This window comes from Ammospiza caudacuta, chromosome 2 (assembly GCF_027887145.1).
Source record: "Ammospiza caudacuta isolate bAmmCau1 chromosome 2, bAmmCau1.pri, whole genome shotgun sequence".
Taxonomy (NCBI): domain Eukaryota; kingdom Metazoa; phylum Chordata; class Aves; order Passeriformes; family Passerellidae; genus Ammospiza; species Ammospiza caudacuta.
The window spans coordinates 41,331,554-41,345,302 of NC_080594.1; the positions used below are offsets into that span (position 1 = coordinate 41,331,554).

General features: G+C 38.4%; 1 protein-coding gene across 1 annotated transcript in view; it reads left to right on the forward strand.

Annotated features, from left to right (window-relative positions):
• The window catches only part of FAT3 (FAT atypical cadherin 3), a 393,636-nt gene that overhangs the window by 257,988 nt on the left and 121,899 nt on the right, over window positions 1–13,749 (forward strand). The window contains exon 4 of the mRNA XM_058825430.1: window positions 6,439–6,500. Within this exon, the coding sequence (XP_058681413.1) occupies window positions 6,439–6,500 (62 nt within the window). The remainder of the gene's footprint in view (window positions 1–6,438; window positions 6,501–13,749) is intronic.

Consider the following 13,749-nt stretch of genomic DNA (forward strand, 5'->3'; position numbering starts at 1 on the left):
TTCTATGGTCAGGAATGTGCAATAGTTTTACGTTCCTGAATATATGGTGAAAATCCTGATGCTATTTATTGTGGCTGCTCTTTTTTTTTCCTTTAATCCATCTAAAGACTTAAATTTACTTTCAAAGAGTAGTGGGACAGCTGACAACTGATGGCTGTATTTCTCAGCAGCTGTGTACTCTCTTCTGTGTTCATAAAAGCTTGGAGATGCTGTTTCATACCTTTGTGTGTAATGTTAATAAATATTGTAAATTTCTAGTAAACCCATAAACTCCCATATGAATTTCTGCGATTCAGCCCTAGGGCTTTGGTGAATGAGCAGCGTGTATAACCAGCCACTGAATTTATAGAACATTTTTGTAAAAACAGTGTTTGTTTTACTTATTCCTTTTGTCTGTTTAACTGGTTGGGTTAAAAGGGCTGCACTTCCAGCAAACAATCACAAGGCATTATTTTTCCAAGCAGAGCTTTCAAGGGTAACTCTACGGAATGTTTCTTTTGATATCTTCTCATGGTTTTCTTTCTGTATACTTGTTCCTTGCAGTATTTGAGAAGGGCAAACTGGGAAGTGCATCCACTTTGGACTGTGACAGGATAGGAGCAGAGTTTGCAGGATGCTCAGAGCATCTCACAGGGAACAAGAACTCCATTGAGAAAGGTGTCTAATTTTATATTCCTGCTTCCATTTCAAAATTTTTCTCTTTGAAAATGAGAATCAATGTCTGAATGAGGAGACAGTGTCCCTCATTACCTAGGGACTGGAAATCTTTCAGATCAGACCTCGGCTAATCCATCCAGACCATCCGTGTGTGTGTGTCGTGGGACATACATGGTCCTGTGCTGCCTGGAAGTCCCAGGAAAAGCTCCTGACTCCACAATGAGTGGCCAGGGTGTAAAGCATCTATAGCTGTGACTTGGAGCCAGGCAGTCTGTTCTGAGCTTGTGTTTAAACCCTGCATAATAACCTGGAGTCCCCTATTAGACTTCCAATCCATCCATCCCCCACTTGTATTTTCTTAATGAATATGCAGAGCAAGAAAAAAAATTAATGGACAGTAAAACATGCAGTAAATGTATCCTATTAATCTTTTGCCAGGGAAAGGGATGATATTGCTTTCTTTCTGAGCTTCCTATCTCTGTGAAGACACTCAGCCTTCCCCTTAAAACAGAAATTTATTTGGTTTCTTTTACGTTAGTCTGCTTATTACCTGTCCTACATTTTTTTCATATTTCACCTAAACAAAGTTTCAGAATGAAAAAATCAATAAAGGAGTTCTTCAGAATTTCATTTTTTTTAAATAAATGTTCCTTATACTGTAAAATTTGCAGCCCTTCCAGAGTTAGCAGTAAAATATGCTGTCTCTCCATGCCAAATTCTGTTATCTTTTATGCAGTACTTCAGGAAACAGCTCAGGTAAGGTTATCCATCCACAGGTTGAATGAAAATAATTTAATTTCATAAGGAGAAGGCTATTGAACTCTCCTTGGCTTCACAGCCATATTAGGGAAATTCAATCTCTGTCCAAAAATAGCCTGTAGCAAACTAATTTTTGGTCTCTAAGTGCCATAGTTCTGAAAAATATGTGAATTTCTTCTAAGTCAAGGGTCAGTTTAGTTACTGTCACACCTACAGCCATGGGCTGTTCTGGATGTGCAGAGAATAAGCATCAGAAGAAGCAAACCCAGAGCAGTGCTTCTGTCTGTGTAATACTGTTCAAACTCTCCAATGCTTCAAGATTTCCTCTTTCATAGCCTTTGCACTTAACAGCCCTATGTGAATTTTTCTTCTGTGGCTAACTCCACAGAAGAAATGTGGATTAATTAATTTGTTTACAACAAAAATACTTCAAATAATGCATATATATGGAAAGAATGAACATCAGTAAACCTTAGAGCTAAATATTCCTCTGTAAATATGTGCGTTTTAGGGTAACTTTTAATATTCAGCTTTTGGGGTAGATGCAAAATGTCACACACATGCATATACATAGTCTAATATTTGACTGTACATACAGTATATATGTATGTATTTGGATAGCACTGCCTGGCTACTTCAGCAACACAGGCACAGAGAGGTTTTATTTCTATGAGCACCCTTCTGGGAAATGAGAGCCAACTGAATGTAGAGCATGGATTAAATCCTTCACTTTTATCGAATTCTAAAAAAAAAACTTTTAAAATTATAAAGCATTAGTCATACTGTGGAATTTGTAACTATTCCTGGTTTTATGTCATATTCAATGATACAGACACACGTGGGCATTCATCCACGCACGTGCCTGGCATTACTCCTATGACATCAAACCTACCCCAAACTACTGTTCGCTGATAAGTTACATTTCTTCATTTGCACTCTAGTAACTGCAGGCTTCACTAATTGCAAGTGCAGAGTATCTCAGGGCATGTTTGATCTTTCACTGAACTTTTCCCTTCTTTAGCACATCTCAGTGTGCTAAAAGCATTACCCCAAGCATCAGTGGTGAGTGTTCAAATGTCTCGATCACACATCTGAGCCCTTATAACTGGTGGTTTGTAAGATGATGCGTTGGCTGAAGATTGTATAGGCTGATGTGTTGGCTAAATTTTCAGAATTTCTTTGTTGCTCCTGTTCTTTCTTGTGTGTCACTAAAGCTGCATCTAAGCACTAAGGCAAGTCTGCTTTTTTACCCACCCTACATCTCTGGTTTCCCCATCCACATTTTAAAGTGATGAGATGAAGAACATTGCTGTTTCTTCTCCATCTACATGCTGAATTTACTTTTACAGGGACACTGTAAAGTGTCTTATCCAGTGAGGTTTTGGTAGAACGTTCCCCTGTCAGTGTCAGCTGGGACTTGTGACTGTGTCCTGCAGTGTTATGGGACATGTTGTGTTCACCTTCCAGCATTTCCAAACTCTGTAACAGGAACAGAACAATAATCATTATTTGTTAAGAGAGGAAAAATACTCCAACAGCAAAAGTGGAAGGTGTCATAGAAAAGCAAGTTGTGTAAGATCTCCAGGGTGTCATATAGCAAGTTGTCTCAAAGCTGAAATATTTGGTCAAACAATGTTTTGGAATTTCACAAAACAACTCATTTATGTGGTCTGAGGAACAAATGTGCCAGGATGAAGAGAGAGACATTTGAACTCACAAAATCAAAGAAAAGTATGAAATTCTGTGAGGAGAATGACATAGCCTTGTTTGTTGGTGGATGGTGTTACTGTAAATAACTTCTCTAGTGAATACAATTTTCCTCTTCTCTTTTGTGGATGTTCTTAAAGATCACAGATATAAATATCTCCTGCCCTTAGCAGGACCATGATGTTTCCCTGCATATTTGAGGAAAACTGTTTGAGAGGTGTGCAACAACTTCTGAAGCTTGTTAATGGTTTTGACTATTTTTTATAAATGTGTGCTGTATTTCCCAGCTGGCTTTGGAGGGTTGTCCATATGGTGGTGTGCATAAGGGCTACAGCACATATTGAAGATAAGAAAAAAAGGAAGGGTCATTTTTTTATCATTGTCCCCTTGTGACATTAGGCAGGGAGCACAGCCTAACATAATTTCCTGAGGTTTATTTTTCTCTGAGTTATTTTCTTTAGATAATACCTTTAATAACAGAGTATGACAATTTAGTGCAGTTAGATAAGAGTAACACTGGGATATTGTCTCTTGTGCAAAGGCAAGTTTTTCTCAGTTGCCCCAGTGTCTGGAAAATAAAGTTCTACATCCTGCTAAATATTGCTATTATTATGTATCTGTGGCATGAACTAGTGAACACAAGAGGGTGGAACACAGTAAGGTTTTCATAAAACCCAGGAAATTAATTTCTTTGAGACTGGACTGGTAAAGCTGTGGGTAGTCTTAGACATAACTGGCATATTTATTTTTTCAGTTTTGATGATTACTCTTCATAATTTCTTGAAATACAGTTTTGTAGCGTGAAAGAACCAGATTCATATCCATACCGAGACATTACAATAATTCAATAAATAGTAACATCAAGTAATTGTGACCTGATCTTATGTGTAGTTATATTTCGAGCAGTAGTGTGTGACAGTGTGACCTGTCCCTGACACCAGGAATGTGTGTGACAGTGAGCATCCCGGACACTGCAGTGAGGCCATCGTGGGTGCCAGGTGGGACAGAGAACAGGAGCGGAAACTAAAGCCTCGTACCTGCACACACATAGGAACAGTAATTAAATAATTTCTACGCATTAATTTAGCAGCCTGGTGAAACTTCCCAGAATAGGTGTTGTATGCTGCCTTTAAAGCAAAAACAAGCAGTTGTGATGGCTCACAATCAACATGCTTCACAATCAGGTCTGCAGAACTGAGGGTGATGGTCTGCTACCTGCCCCCTTTAGGATCAGCTGTTAAATCTGAGTGATAAATCCTCTGAGGTCTGCTACATTTAAAATACTGGCAGTTCTGTTCTACAGACTTGCTATGTGTTCATATATCTCTTTTGGAAGAAAATTCAGGTCTGAAAACACTCTGACAATTATTGCAGTCAAAAAGGCTCTGCATTAAACACAGATACCTCTTTTGTGATAGCAGTAGTTTTGTGAGAAGCAGCAGTAGTAGTAGTTTTAGTTTTACCACTATAAGACAAGTACTAAGAGTTCATGATGTTCAGTTTCAAGTGTCAGCTCTTGCTCTTCAAAAGGAATGTGAATTTCTCTGCCTGAAGAAGATGGTGAGGACAGGGCTCTTCTATTATTTACAGCTAAAGATCTCTTTTTTAAGAATAAAGTAAGGTAGAGTTCACAATGGCAGATTAGGAATGAAGGAAGTGGAAGATAATATAAAAATTATCATATTCTGTACTATGATTGGGTTATGCTTGGTAAATATCCATAGTGGCCATGCATGTGATGAATAGGGATATTTCAGAGTTTAAATCTTTATATTTATTGGGGTTGAACTTCTTTCATAATTAGGAATTACTTGCCTGTGTCTTTGAGGTCTTTTTAGACATGGGGGGATCTTGTGTGAATGACACCAATTTATCATCTGTGCTGTCATTTCTGTTTAAACTGATGCAGTGAGTAGATAGATGTCTCCCATATGGTGTAACAGTTTTGAATACTTACAACTGCTTGATGCAGGCAATACCAGTTTTGTGTTTTCAGCTTTTTGCCAGCACCAGCTTCTTCCACATAATTATAATGATCCACTCTTAATTTCTGTGACCTCCCCTTGGGTGTCACTTCTGTGGTCTGATGTATCTTGTAACAAGTCTGAAATCCTGGAGGCAGAGTGCACTTCCCTTTGTTCATTTCATCCCATTACTTCCAAGTAATATTTCTCCCCTTCTCACCAAAATAGGTAAATGGATTTCTCCAAGGAGAAGGTAATAGCATATGAGGAGCTGTAGCTCTAGAAGACTTCTGGGACTAGAAGTCTTATGCAGATGTTGCTGATGGGGTGTTTTAAGGATTCATTGTTGTCATGGATTTGTGTTTAGATGCTTGGCTGGTCTGATTAATTCAATAAGTAGAAGAGTTCATCCAGGAATAATTTATTTTCTTGTTTCCCTTGGTAATCTTTAAGATGACAAATTCTTGAGAACAAGTCAGCCCAATGCAGTTGTCTCCAAAATCAGCTTTATGTCTAGGAAAAGTTGGTCTATCAAACAACAAGAACATAATGCATTTTCCCATCCAAAGAAATTTTTTGTACAAGGGAAAACCCAAATCTGCCCTTTAAATCTTTAGTAAGAACAAAATAAAAAACTAAACTATGTTCCTAGAAGGTATGCATCCCTTTTCTTAAGGGAATTTGGAAGTGTTTCCTTTTCTTTCCATGGTATAAATCTCACAACAGTTTAATCATTCATGGAAGTACATTGCCTTAAAAAAGATATCTTGATCATCCTCATGTAAAAAGGTACTTTATTTTAAAGACTCAGTTTGAGCATGGAACAGATTGATAAAATTGTAGAACAAAACTTTCAATACATTAGAATTATTATATATGGAAACCATTATTACAGAAATAACCTTCTTTGTCAAGTTTTCTTGGTGTGGAAGTAATCAGCATCCTATCCCATTAATTGTTTGAGAACTCTGAAATCTTTAATGAGATTTTTTACAGAAGAATTTCAGTCATATGCAAATGATTCATTGAAACTCTTAATCATAAGACAAATAGTGATTCATTAGTGAATTTTTTACATTCACTGTAATAAATGTAGCATGTTAACTGTAGACGGTTTCTCAGTTATTTTTCTCACAGCATTTTTTTTAAAAGATTCATTGCTGGTCAGAAAGTGATAATGGTTTTGCTGAGAAATAAAATGCTTGACAGCTGTCAAGAGATCTGTGTCTGATATAGCTTCAAATAGATTTTTTCCCCTTTGACTGTTTTAAAAATTAATTTGTATTCAGGTTGATAAAAATATATATTTTTCAATGATATTGACAATCAAATATCATCGTTTTTTTCACAGGTCTGATTACCACAACATCTAGAAAATTGGATCGGGAACAGCAAGCAGAACATTTTTTAGAGGTAAGTTTAAGTGGAAAATATATGTTAAGAGGTTAGCTGATTTTTGTAGTTTAAAATCACTTCTTGCTGTTCCAGAAGAGTGTATTTTCCTTTCTCCTCATTTATAACAGAATCACACAAAGCTGGGAATTGCCTGATTATACAGAAGAAATAAAATATTTTGCACTTTGCAAGCACAGGAAAAAAAATTGAAAAAACTTGAACACTTGTTTTCCACCTCTAATCTACTTCAGTTAAGTCCTTTACTGTAGCTCTTAAAATTTTTTTGTGGCAGAAATTTAGAATATCCAGAGCAAAATTTTTTTAAAGAATATGTAGAATGACCCTAAGCCTGCCAAGACTTTTAGTCTCCCAGGTTAAACTGGTTTAAATTTTGCATCTTGGATCTAGTGTGCAACCTGATAATTTGGATGAAAGCAGACTTTGGACTTTTTGACATTCACTGCATTATCAGAAATTTTTTTTTAAGCTTTCACTTATTAGGACTGTTAACAATAATTTTCAGGTTAAAAATTGCCTTCTAAAAACGAGTATCTAAACCATTCTCTTCGTCCTTGTGATGAATGTTTCTCTTTATAAGGAGCTCACATGTGTTGGATATGAAGTGATATACTTGTAAAACTACTGGTTTTGCCACATGTGTTTTCTTTCACGCTGCTGTACACCATGCTGTGGGGATTTTTCCTTTGGGTAAAAGTTCCTTGACTCTGTTCTTTTGTCTGTTTGTGAAGTAAGGAATTCTTGATTCCTGTTGGTACAAGTAAAAAGAGCCATATTGTCCCACATAATCAATCACCCTTACTAGGAAATGCTCTTCAAATCCATACAAGCTAAAAAACAAACATCTGGACACAACAGTTCCCAGTACAATCACTTTGACAGCAAAATGTAGTAAAATATATATTAGCATACTCATTAGGTTTTTTATTTGCTACAAATCCCAAATTGTTTTGGTTAGTGCAGAACACAGGAGAGAAGGGTTGATTATTACTATACAAGTTTGGGTTGGGTTTTTTTCCTTGATAATTCACTGTCAATTTTTACACATTCCATGTCATAAATAAAAGGAGGGAAATACAAGGATTTTTTCCCTTTTTAGGATTTAAGTTGTAAAGTTAGTAATGCAATCATGTATTCCAATAACTTCAAGTTTTCCAGTTTACACTGTCAGAGAAAATCACAAATGAAATGAAAGGGGAATTGATTTGAAGTGTGTCTGTTGATGAGAATCTTGGGTTTGTAAGTCTGCTTTGCTCTGCAGAGAAGGACCAGGTAATCCTGGTGGACAAGATAGCACAAAATGAAACACAGGAGGTTCCATCTGAATATCAGGAAAAAACTTCTTTCCTGTGAGGGTGACAAAGCACTAGAACAGGTTGCGCAGGGAGGTTGTAGAGTCTCTCCCTCTAGAGATACTGAAAACCTGCCTGGATGTGTTCCTGCCCAGACAGCTGTAGATGAACCTGCTTTAGCAGGACTTGGACTGGATGAGCTCCACAGGTCCCTTCCAACATCAGTGATTCTGTGATTCTGTGATTTATGTGTTTGCCTCAGCGATCTCAGCGAAACATGCCACATACACATTTTCCAAGGGATTCCCATACAGATGGGGAGTGCTACTATTAATAGTAAAAAGAAAACAAATTAGTTACTTATAGGAATTCAGCTTTAGTCATCAATACAAGTTAATCTGTTCTTTCCCCTGAATTGCATCTTGCTTGAAAAATAACATTCTGCACGATTTTTGGGGCTGAAGATGCAGTAGAGAGAACTTTGTGTCTGACACTGCTCCAAGGCTTGTGAATGGGGAGTGAGGTGGAGAGCAGGCTACGGAGAGGAGAAACTCAGGAGCAGGGCGTTCTGCAGAAGTGCAGATATGACCACATTGTAAAGCCCACCTGGAAACGGTGAGTGGGAAAGGGAATTGGACACTGTGGAGCCCCAGCCCCGGCGGTCAGTTGGCCCTTTGAGCTGGTGCTGAATCGCTGCCCATCGCTGCCTCCTGGGAGGCGCGTTCGGCTGCACATCCGCGCCTAGGCTGGGATCCAGAGCCGGGCTGGCCAGGCTGTGCCTGTTCTTGTGGCAAACTGAGAAGCGTTTTCTGAAATGCCTGTCTGTCTGTGTGTAATTAACCCCCTGGGGAGGCCGGAATTGCCAAGACAGCCGTGGTTTCCCAGTAGTGCAGGGCTTCCCTTCCGGCTTCATTTCATACCCTTCTTCCAGGAGTCGGTCTGGTGTAAAGGAGCGCAAACTTGGCTCCCTTTGAAAAGCTCTGATTAGTTCTTGACCTAGCAACCCTTGCTCCCCTTTGCCCAGTGTCTGTGTGACCACTGAGAGACCTTTCCTAGATACAACTTTTAATTATTTTTAATAAGCCTGTCTTTGACAGAGACGCTATACCCTGTAAGTACCTGCCAGCATTTACTTAGCAAATTTCATTGTTAACAGTATTTCCACCTCTTTCAGAGAAGCTGTTAGGAAAATGAAGTGATACAGGGGAGCAGATGTTAGTTACTGTGGTTGTGTGCAGTGCCACTGCTTGTGTCCAGACCACCACTTGTGATGGCATAGAGTTGTTTTTCTGGAGTTGTCTGTCCCTGTCTGTACCAGAGGAAACATGAATTATCAGCAAGGACTGGATGTGTATTTTTAAGGCTTCCATGTTTAGGAAAGGTGACTTTCCTTCTAAGTTGCATGAGAATTCTGTTGCAAAGTAAGTACTGAGGCTGAGGTCAGATGAGCATTTCTTCTTCATTCCTCCTTTAATTGTCTTTAGATGTCTGGACCTGTGTCCACATGGATTTTTTTAATGGTAACTCAGGCTGCTGTCACAGGACTTAAACTTACCAAGAGTATGTTCCAGTCTGAGTGCAGAAACGTGTCTAGACCCTGAGCCAAAAGATGCACAAAGAAGTCAGAATTTGACTCCCCTTTAAAATCATTGGGATTTTCTGTTTGCTCTGGTGATATTTTTTGGGTATTGTTTGTTTGTTTTGTCATTTTGGAGCGAAGGGGTAGAAAAAGAATTGCTTCTCCCAGGTTTTTCATTGATTGTGATGATGTTTTTACCTCCCAAGTTGAGGGCTTAATTTTTTTCTGACACATTTAGAATGCCTTGCAAAGCTGCAACTTGTATTCAGTGCTTGTTATCAGGTAGAATTTTACTGCTAAGGTTTAAATTGGATGTCACTGGATTTTATACAGGATGGTCTCTTGCTTTAGTGAATTCTTATTAATGGACTGGTTCTGCCTGAAATGGGAGGAAAATGACCACTTGATTACATTACTTTCTCACATGAAGCAAGACAAAAGCATTTGTTCTATTTCACAGACTTTCTCAAATATTTTGTCATTAGGATGAAGTATTTAAATAACAGTCTGAAGGAGGAAAGGTAATCCTGAGAGCTACCTGCTTGCTTTGCAAGTGAATGAGAATAGTGATGTATTTTCAAGTGAGGTGCAAGTTTCAGGTGGTTTGGCTTTATTCTCCTTCAATAATTGAATACATCATCCTCTTCTTTCCTTCTTTTACTCCTCCTTCTTCAGCATATATGTTGTCTTCTAATAATTTCTATGTTAATACTTCACATTCTCTTCTCATATTATGCTCATTTACTAAAAAGAAGAAGCTAGAAGTGGAGAATGTTAGTGGAGTTTGAGCTATGGAAAAAAAAAACCTTCACAAAAATAGTCTGTCAGTTTTTTTCTGCCCTCAGTTTTTGCAGATGCCTCCTAATGCTGGTTGACAGTTCTACAAACTCTAGTGATTTTGCTGTGTGATTTTATTGAAGCAGCTGCAGGAGTGGTGGAGGTCCTATAATAAGCATAAAAACTAAAGCATTTCATGCAGGATCTGCATCCTTGTGTGGTGTCAGCTGATTCTGAGATTTCCAGAACATGAATAGTTCCTGGTCTGCTTTCCAGTGTACATGGGCAGCTTGGTGGGAGAGGATTGTTGAATTCAGGCTACAATTCATTAACTTGCACATTCAGCCCCGAAAATGGATCTGAGCACATTTTCTCGCCCTGAGCAGTTTCTAAACACTCTGTTACAGAGCCTTTGTTACTCATGCTTGCAACAAAGCCTCTGCAAAATGCACCCACCACTGAGCAGTTCAGCTTGTTGGGAATTGCTGTGTCAAGACCTATGTTTAGCAAAAGAATGAGCCAGAGGAGTTACAGGCTTCAGTGTGCAATTCTAGCAACAGTCTTTGAAACTTCATGATTGAAGGGGTGAATTGACTGTAGTGAGAGATGACCTCTCCATCCTCTTGATAATGGTATATAATAGTTGGTGGTTTTAAAGTGCTGAGGCTGTTTAGTCTCTCCCTGATGAGCCCATGCAGTGTGGGCTCTTCAGACATTTAGCCAATTTTGAAAATTATATCCATAGTATCTGTCGGTCCAAAACACTAAAATAGCTATTTAAATTTACCACTGCAGATTCATTCACAAAATATATTTTAACATTTGTCACAGTAAAAAACCTGTCTATTCAAAGTGTCTCTAAAGAATAAAAGTAGCTGTTAATAAGCATGGTCAGAACTTTAAATCTCTTCAGAAGTGACAAAGCAACTGAAGGCAATAGGTTTAAAAATAGTGTTACAGCAGCCTTAGCCTTTCAAGGTCCAAGTCATGTACCCTAATTGAAGAGGAGGAGAAGTGGGAGCAGAGTACTGGCTTACTGCAGCTAATTTTTAGCCCTCTTAGTGCTATCAGAATGGTAAGAGTGCCTCTCAAGTGCCCTGCTTTTGTCACAAATCAGTATACACAGGCTTCATCAATCTTCCTGCTGCGAAGCTCCAGCACAGCACTGGGGAGGATGGCAGTAACAGTGCAAGGGGTCGTAATGGAGACAAATTGCTAAATCTGATGTGAGTGTCAAAATACATGGGCTGAGCGAAACACATTGGTTTCTATTTACTGTAGGTACACTAAGGGTACAATAAACTGTGTTACATGGCATGTATTTATATGCAGTAATTAGAGGGAAACATGATAATCTGCTGTAATTGAGGCCTTCTAAAAAGAATTCAAATTTCCACTCATTTAATGGCGAGCTGTAAATGTGAGGGGAATGTTGATAGAGGGATTATAATTTTATTCCACTTGGAATTTGGTACAGCATATCACTGTGGAAGTTGCTGCCATGAAGTTTATGGCCACAGTTTGCAGGGGAAGAGGAGTTTAAAAACTTGCAAAGTGGCATTTAAAAATAGCACTACCTCTCAGTTCTTCCCACAAACACCACACTGGTGGCTCAGCATTGGACCAGCCTGTGTTCTCCACCAGCCTTCTCTTTTCCTGCAGCATCTCCCACACAAGAAATTGACAAATTTAACTTTGTTTTGTTGTTGAGCCTGCTCACTTGGGCTGTAGCCTTTGCTAGTGGTGATGCCTGAAGTCAGTGGTCCTTTGTGAGAAGCTGCAACATTTTCTGAAGAATATGGGCAGCTGTGTGGCAATATGCTCATGTATATTTTTACAGGAGAATTACAAAAGCTGGAGTTCATTGGGTTTATGTAGCTGAATAGTGCTCTACAGCACATTGATTGCTTAAATCCTGGATTACAAGTCTGTGTAAGCATTTGTTTCATGGTTCTTTAGCATTGCCCACATTTGGCAGAGAAAGCTGCATTTTTTCTCAGTGACATGCTGGTGATGGTGTAAAAATGAGGCAGTGTGTCTGATTGAACATTTTGTCTGAGGTTTAAATGGGTCCAAAGGCACATGCCTTTCCCTTTTTAACACTGAAGCTTATCAGAAAATGCAGAGGAAGTTTAAAATATAGGTAAACAGCCTCTTTTTCCAGCTTGAGTTCAAAAAGTATTACTGGCTGTGCTTTCTGGAAATAAGAAAACTATTTTAACTATTTCTGAAACACCTGAAAGTATTTCTAGTTGGACAGTTTGTTTGTAGAGGCAGCCTTCTAAAAGGACAATGGAAGATGTATCAATGTCATCTTCAAATAGTGACACTGAACTTTAATGTCAACTTCAAAGTTAAGGGGAAAAAACAAAAGGAAAAAAAAGGAAAGGAAGCAAAAAAGAAGAGAAAGAGGGTGGGGAGGAAAGAAAGGGAAGAAAACAAACAGTTCTAAAGAAAATCAAAAACATGTTTATCTCATATTACCTCTCCAGAGGGGAAATCCACCTGGCCAGCGTGGTGTTGGATCTAGCAGGGACACGAGCTCTGGGCTTAGGGGCACAGACTGAGCTCACTGACCCCGTGGTGATGCAGGTTTCCTTCCTGCCCCCCGTGTTCTTCTGCTGCTCTCTTCAGAAACAGCCAGCAACTTTCCAAGGGCAGGGGGTGCTGGAGGTTAAACCTGTCCTTCAGAGGCAGATTTACATATGACATTGCACACTGCCTCTCATGTGTATTGGGGCAGAAAGTCTTACACAGCAAAATGAGGGAAGAGTCCTGGTGTGATCCATCTGTCTGCAGTGACAAGAGGTCTCCTCAGCTAGATTGTTGTCTCTGACTTTCGTGATCTGGTAAGATGAATAACTATCAAGTGCATCACTGAAAATATTACTAATTCCATTGGTAAGTGAGTGGTCTCTGTGCAAGAGATATGAAGAGGAATTTTAAACAGCAAAAGAATTAAGGTATCGTGTTTTTACAGATGGGTCTCTTTTATTATTACAAATTTCAATAGCTCCCAAATGTCCTATTATTTTAGATAATGTCTTGAGAAGTAACACAAGTAACAGAGCCTAAGCATTGGGAAAACTGAATTTAATAACACTTTTCTTCATGCACATGGAATCTTAATTATGTTTTCTTATTAAATAAGAAAAAATACCTCCTTATAAATTTGTAATAATGGTGCAAATTAGACTTGGATTGAAAAAAAAAATAATTATGTGTTTAAAGTCCTTGGTATTCCATCTTAAATTCAGGTAGCCAGTGGAAAATATGCCCACAACTCTGATGACACAATATATGTACCAAAGGGAAAGGGCAAGAATGGGTCTGTGTATATCAAATAGTGATATAGCAGTGACCCTCAGCTCATTTTACTTACTCAGTGAAATACCAATAGCCTTGAGTGACTGGGTGTGCAAAGAATGTCTATGACATTTCCATAAAATGTGTTGACTTCTAAGTCAACCCTGAGGATGCTCTGTTTACTTTTTCACCTTATGCTAATAGCTGATTTCAATCTTAATTTTTAAGATAATAATAATAATAATAATCTCATTCTTTTACTTTCTCATTATTAGTTTGGTTCTTTTAAAATTGT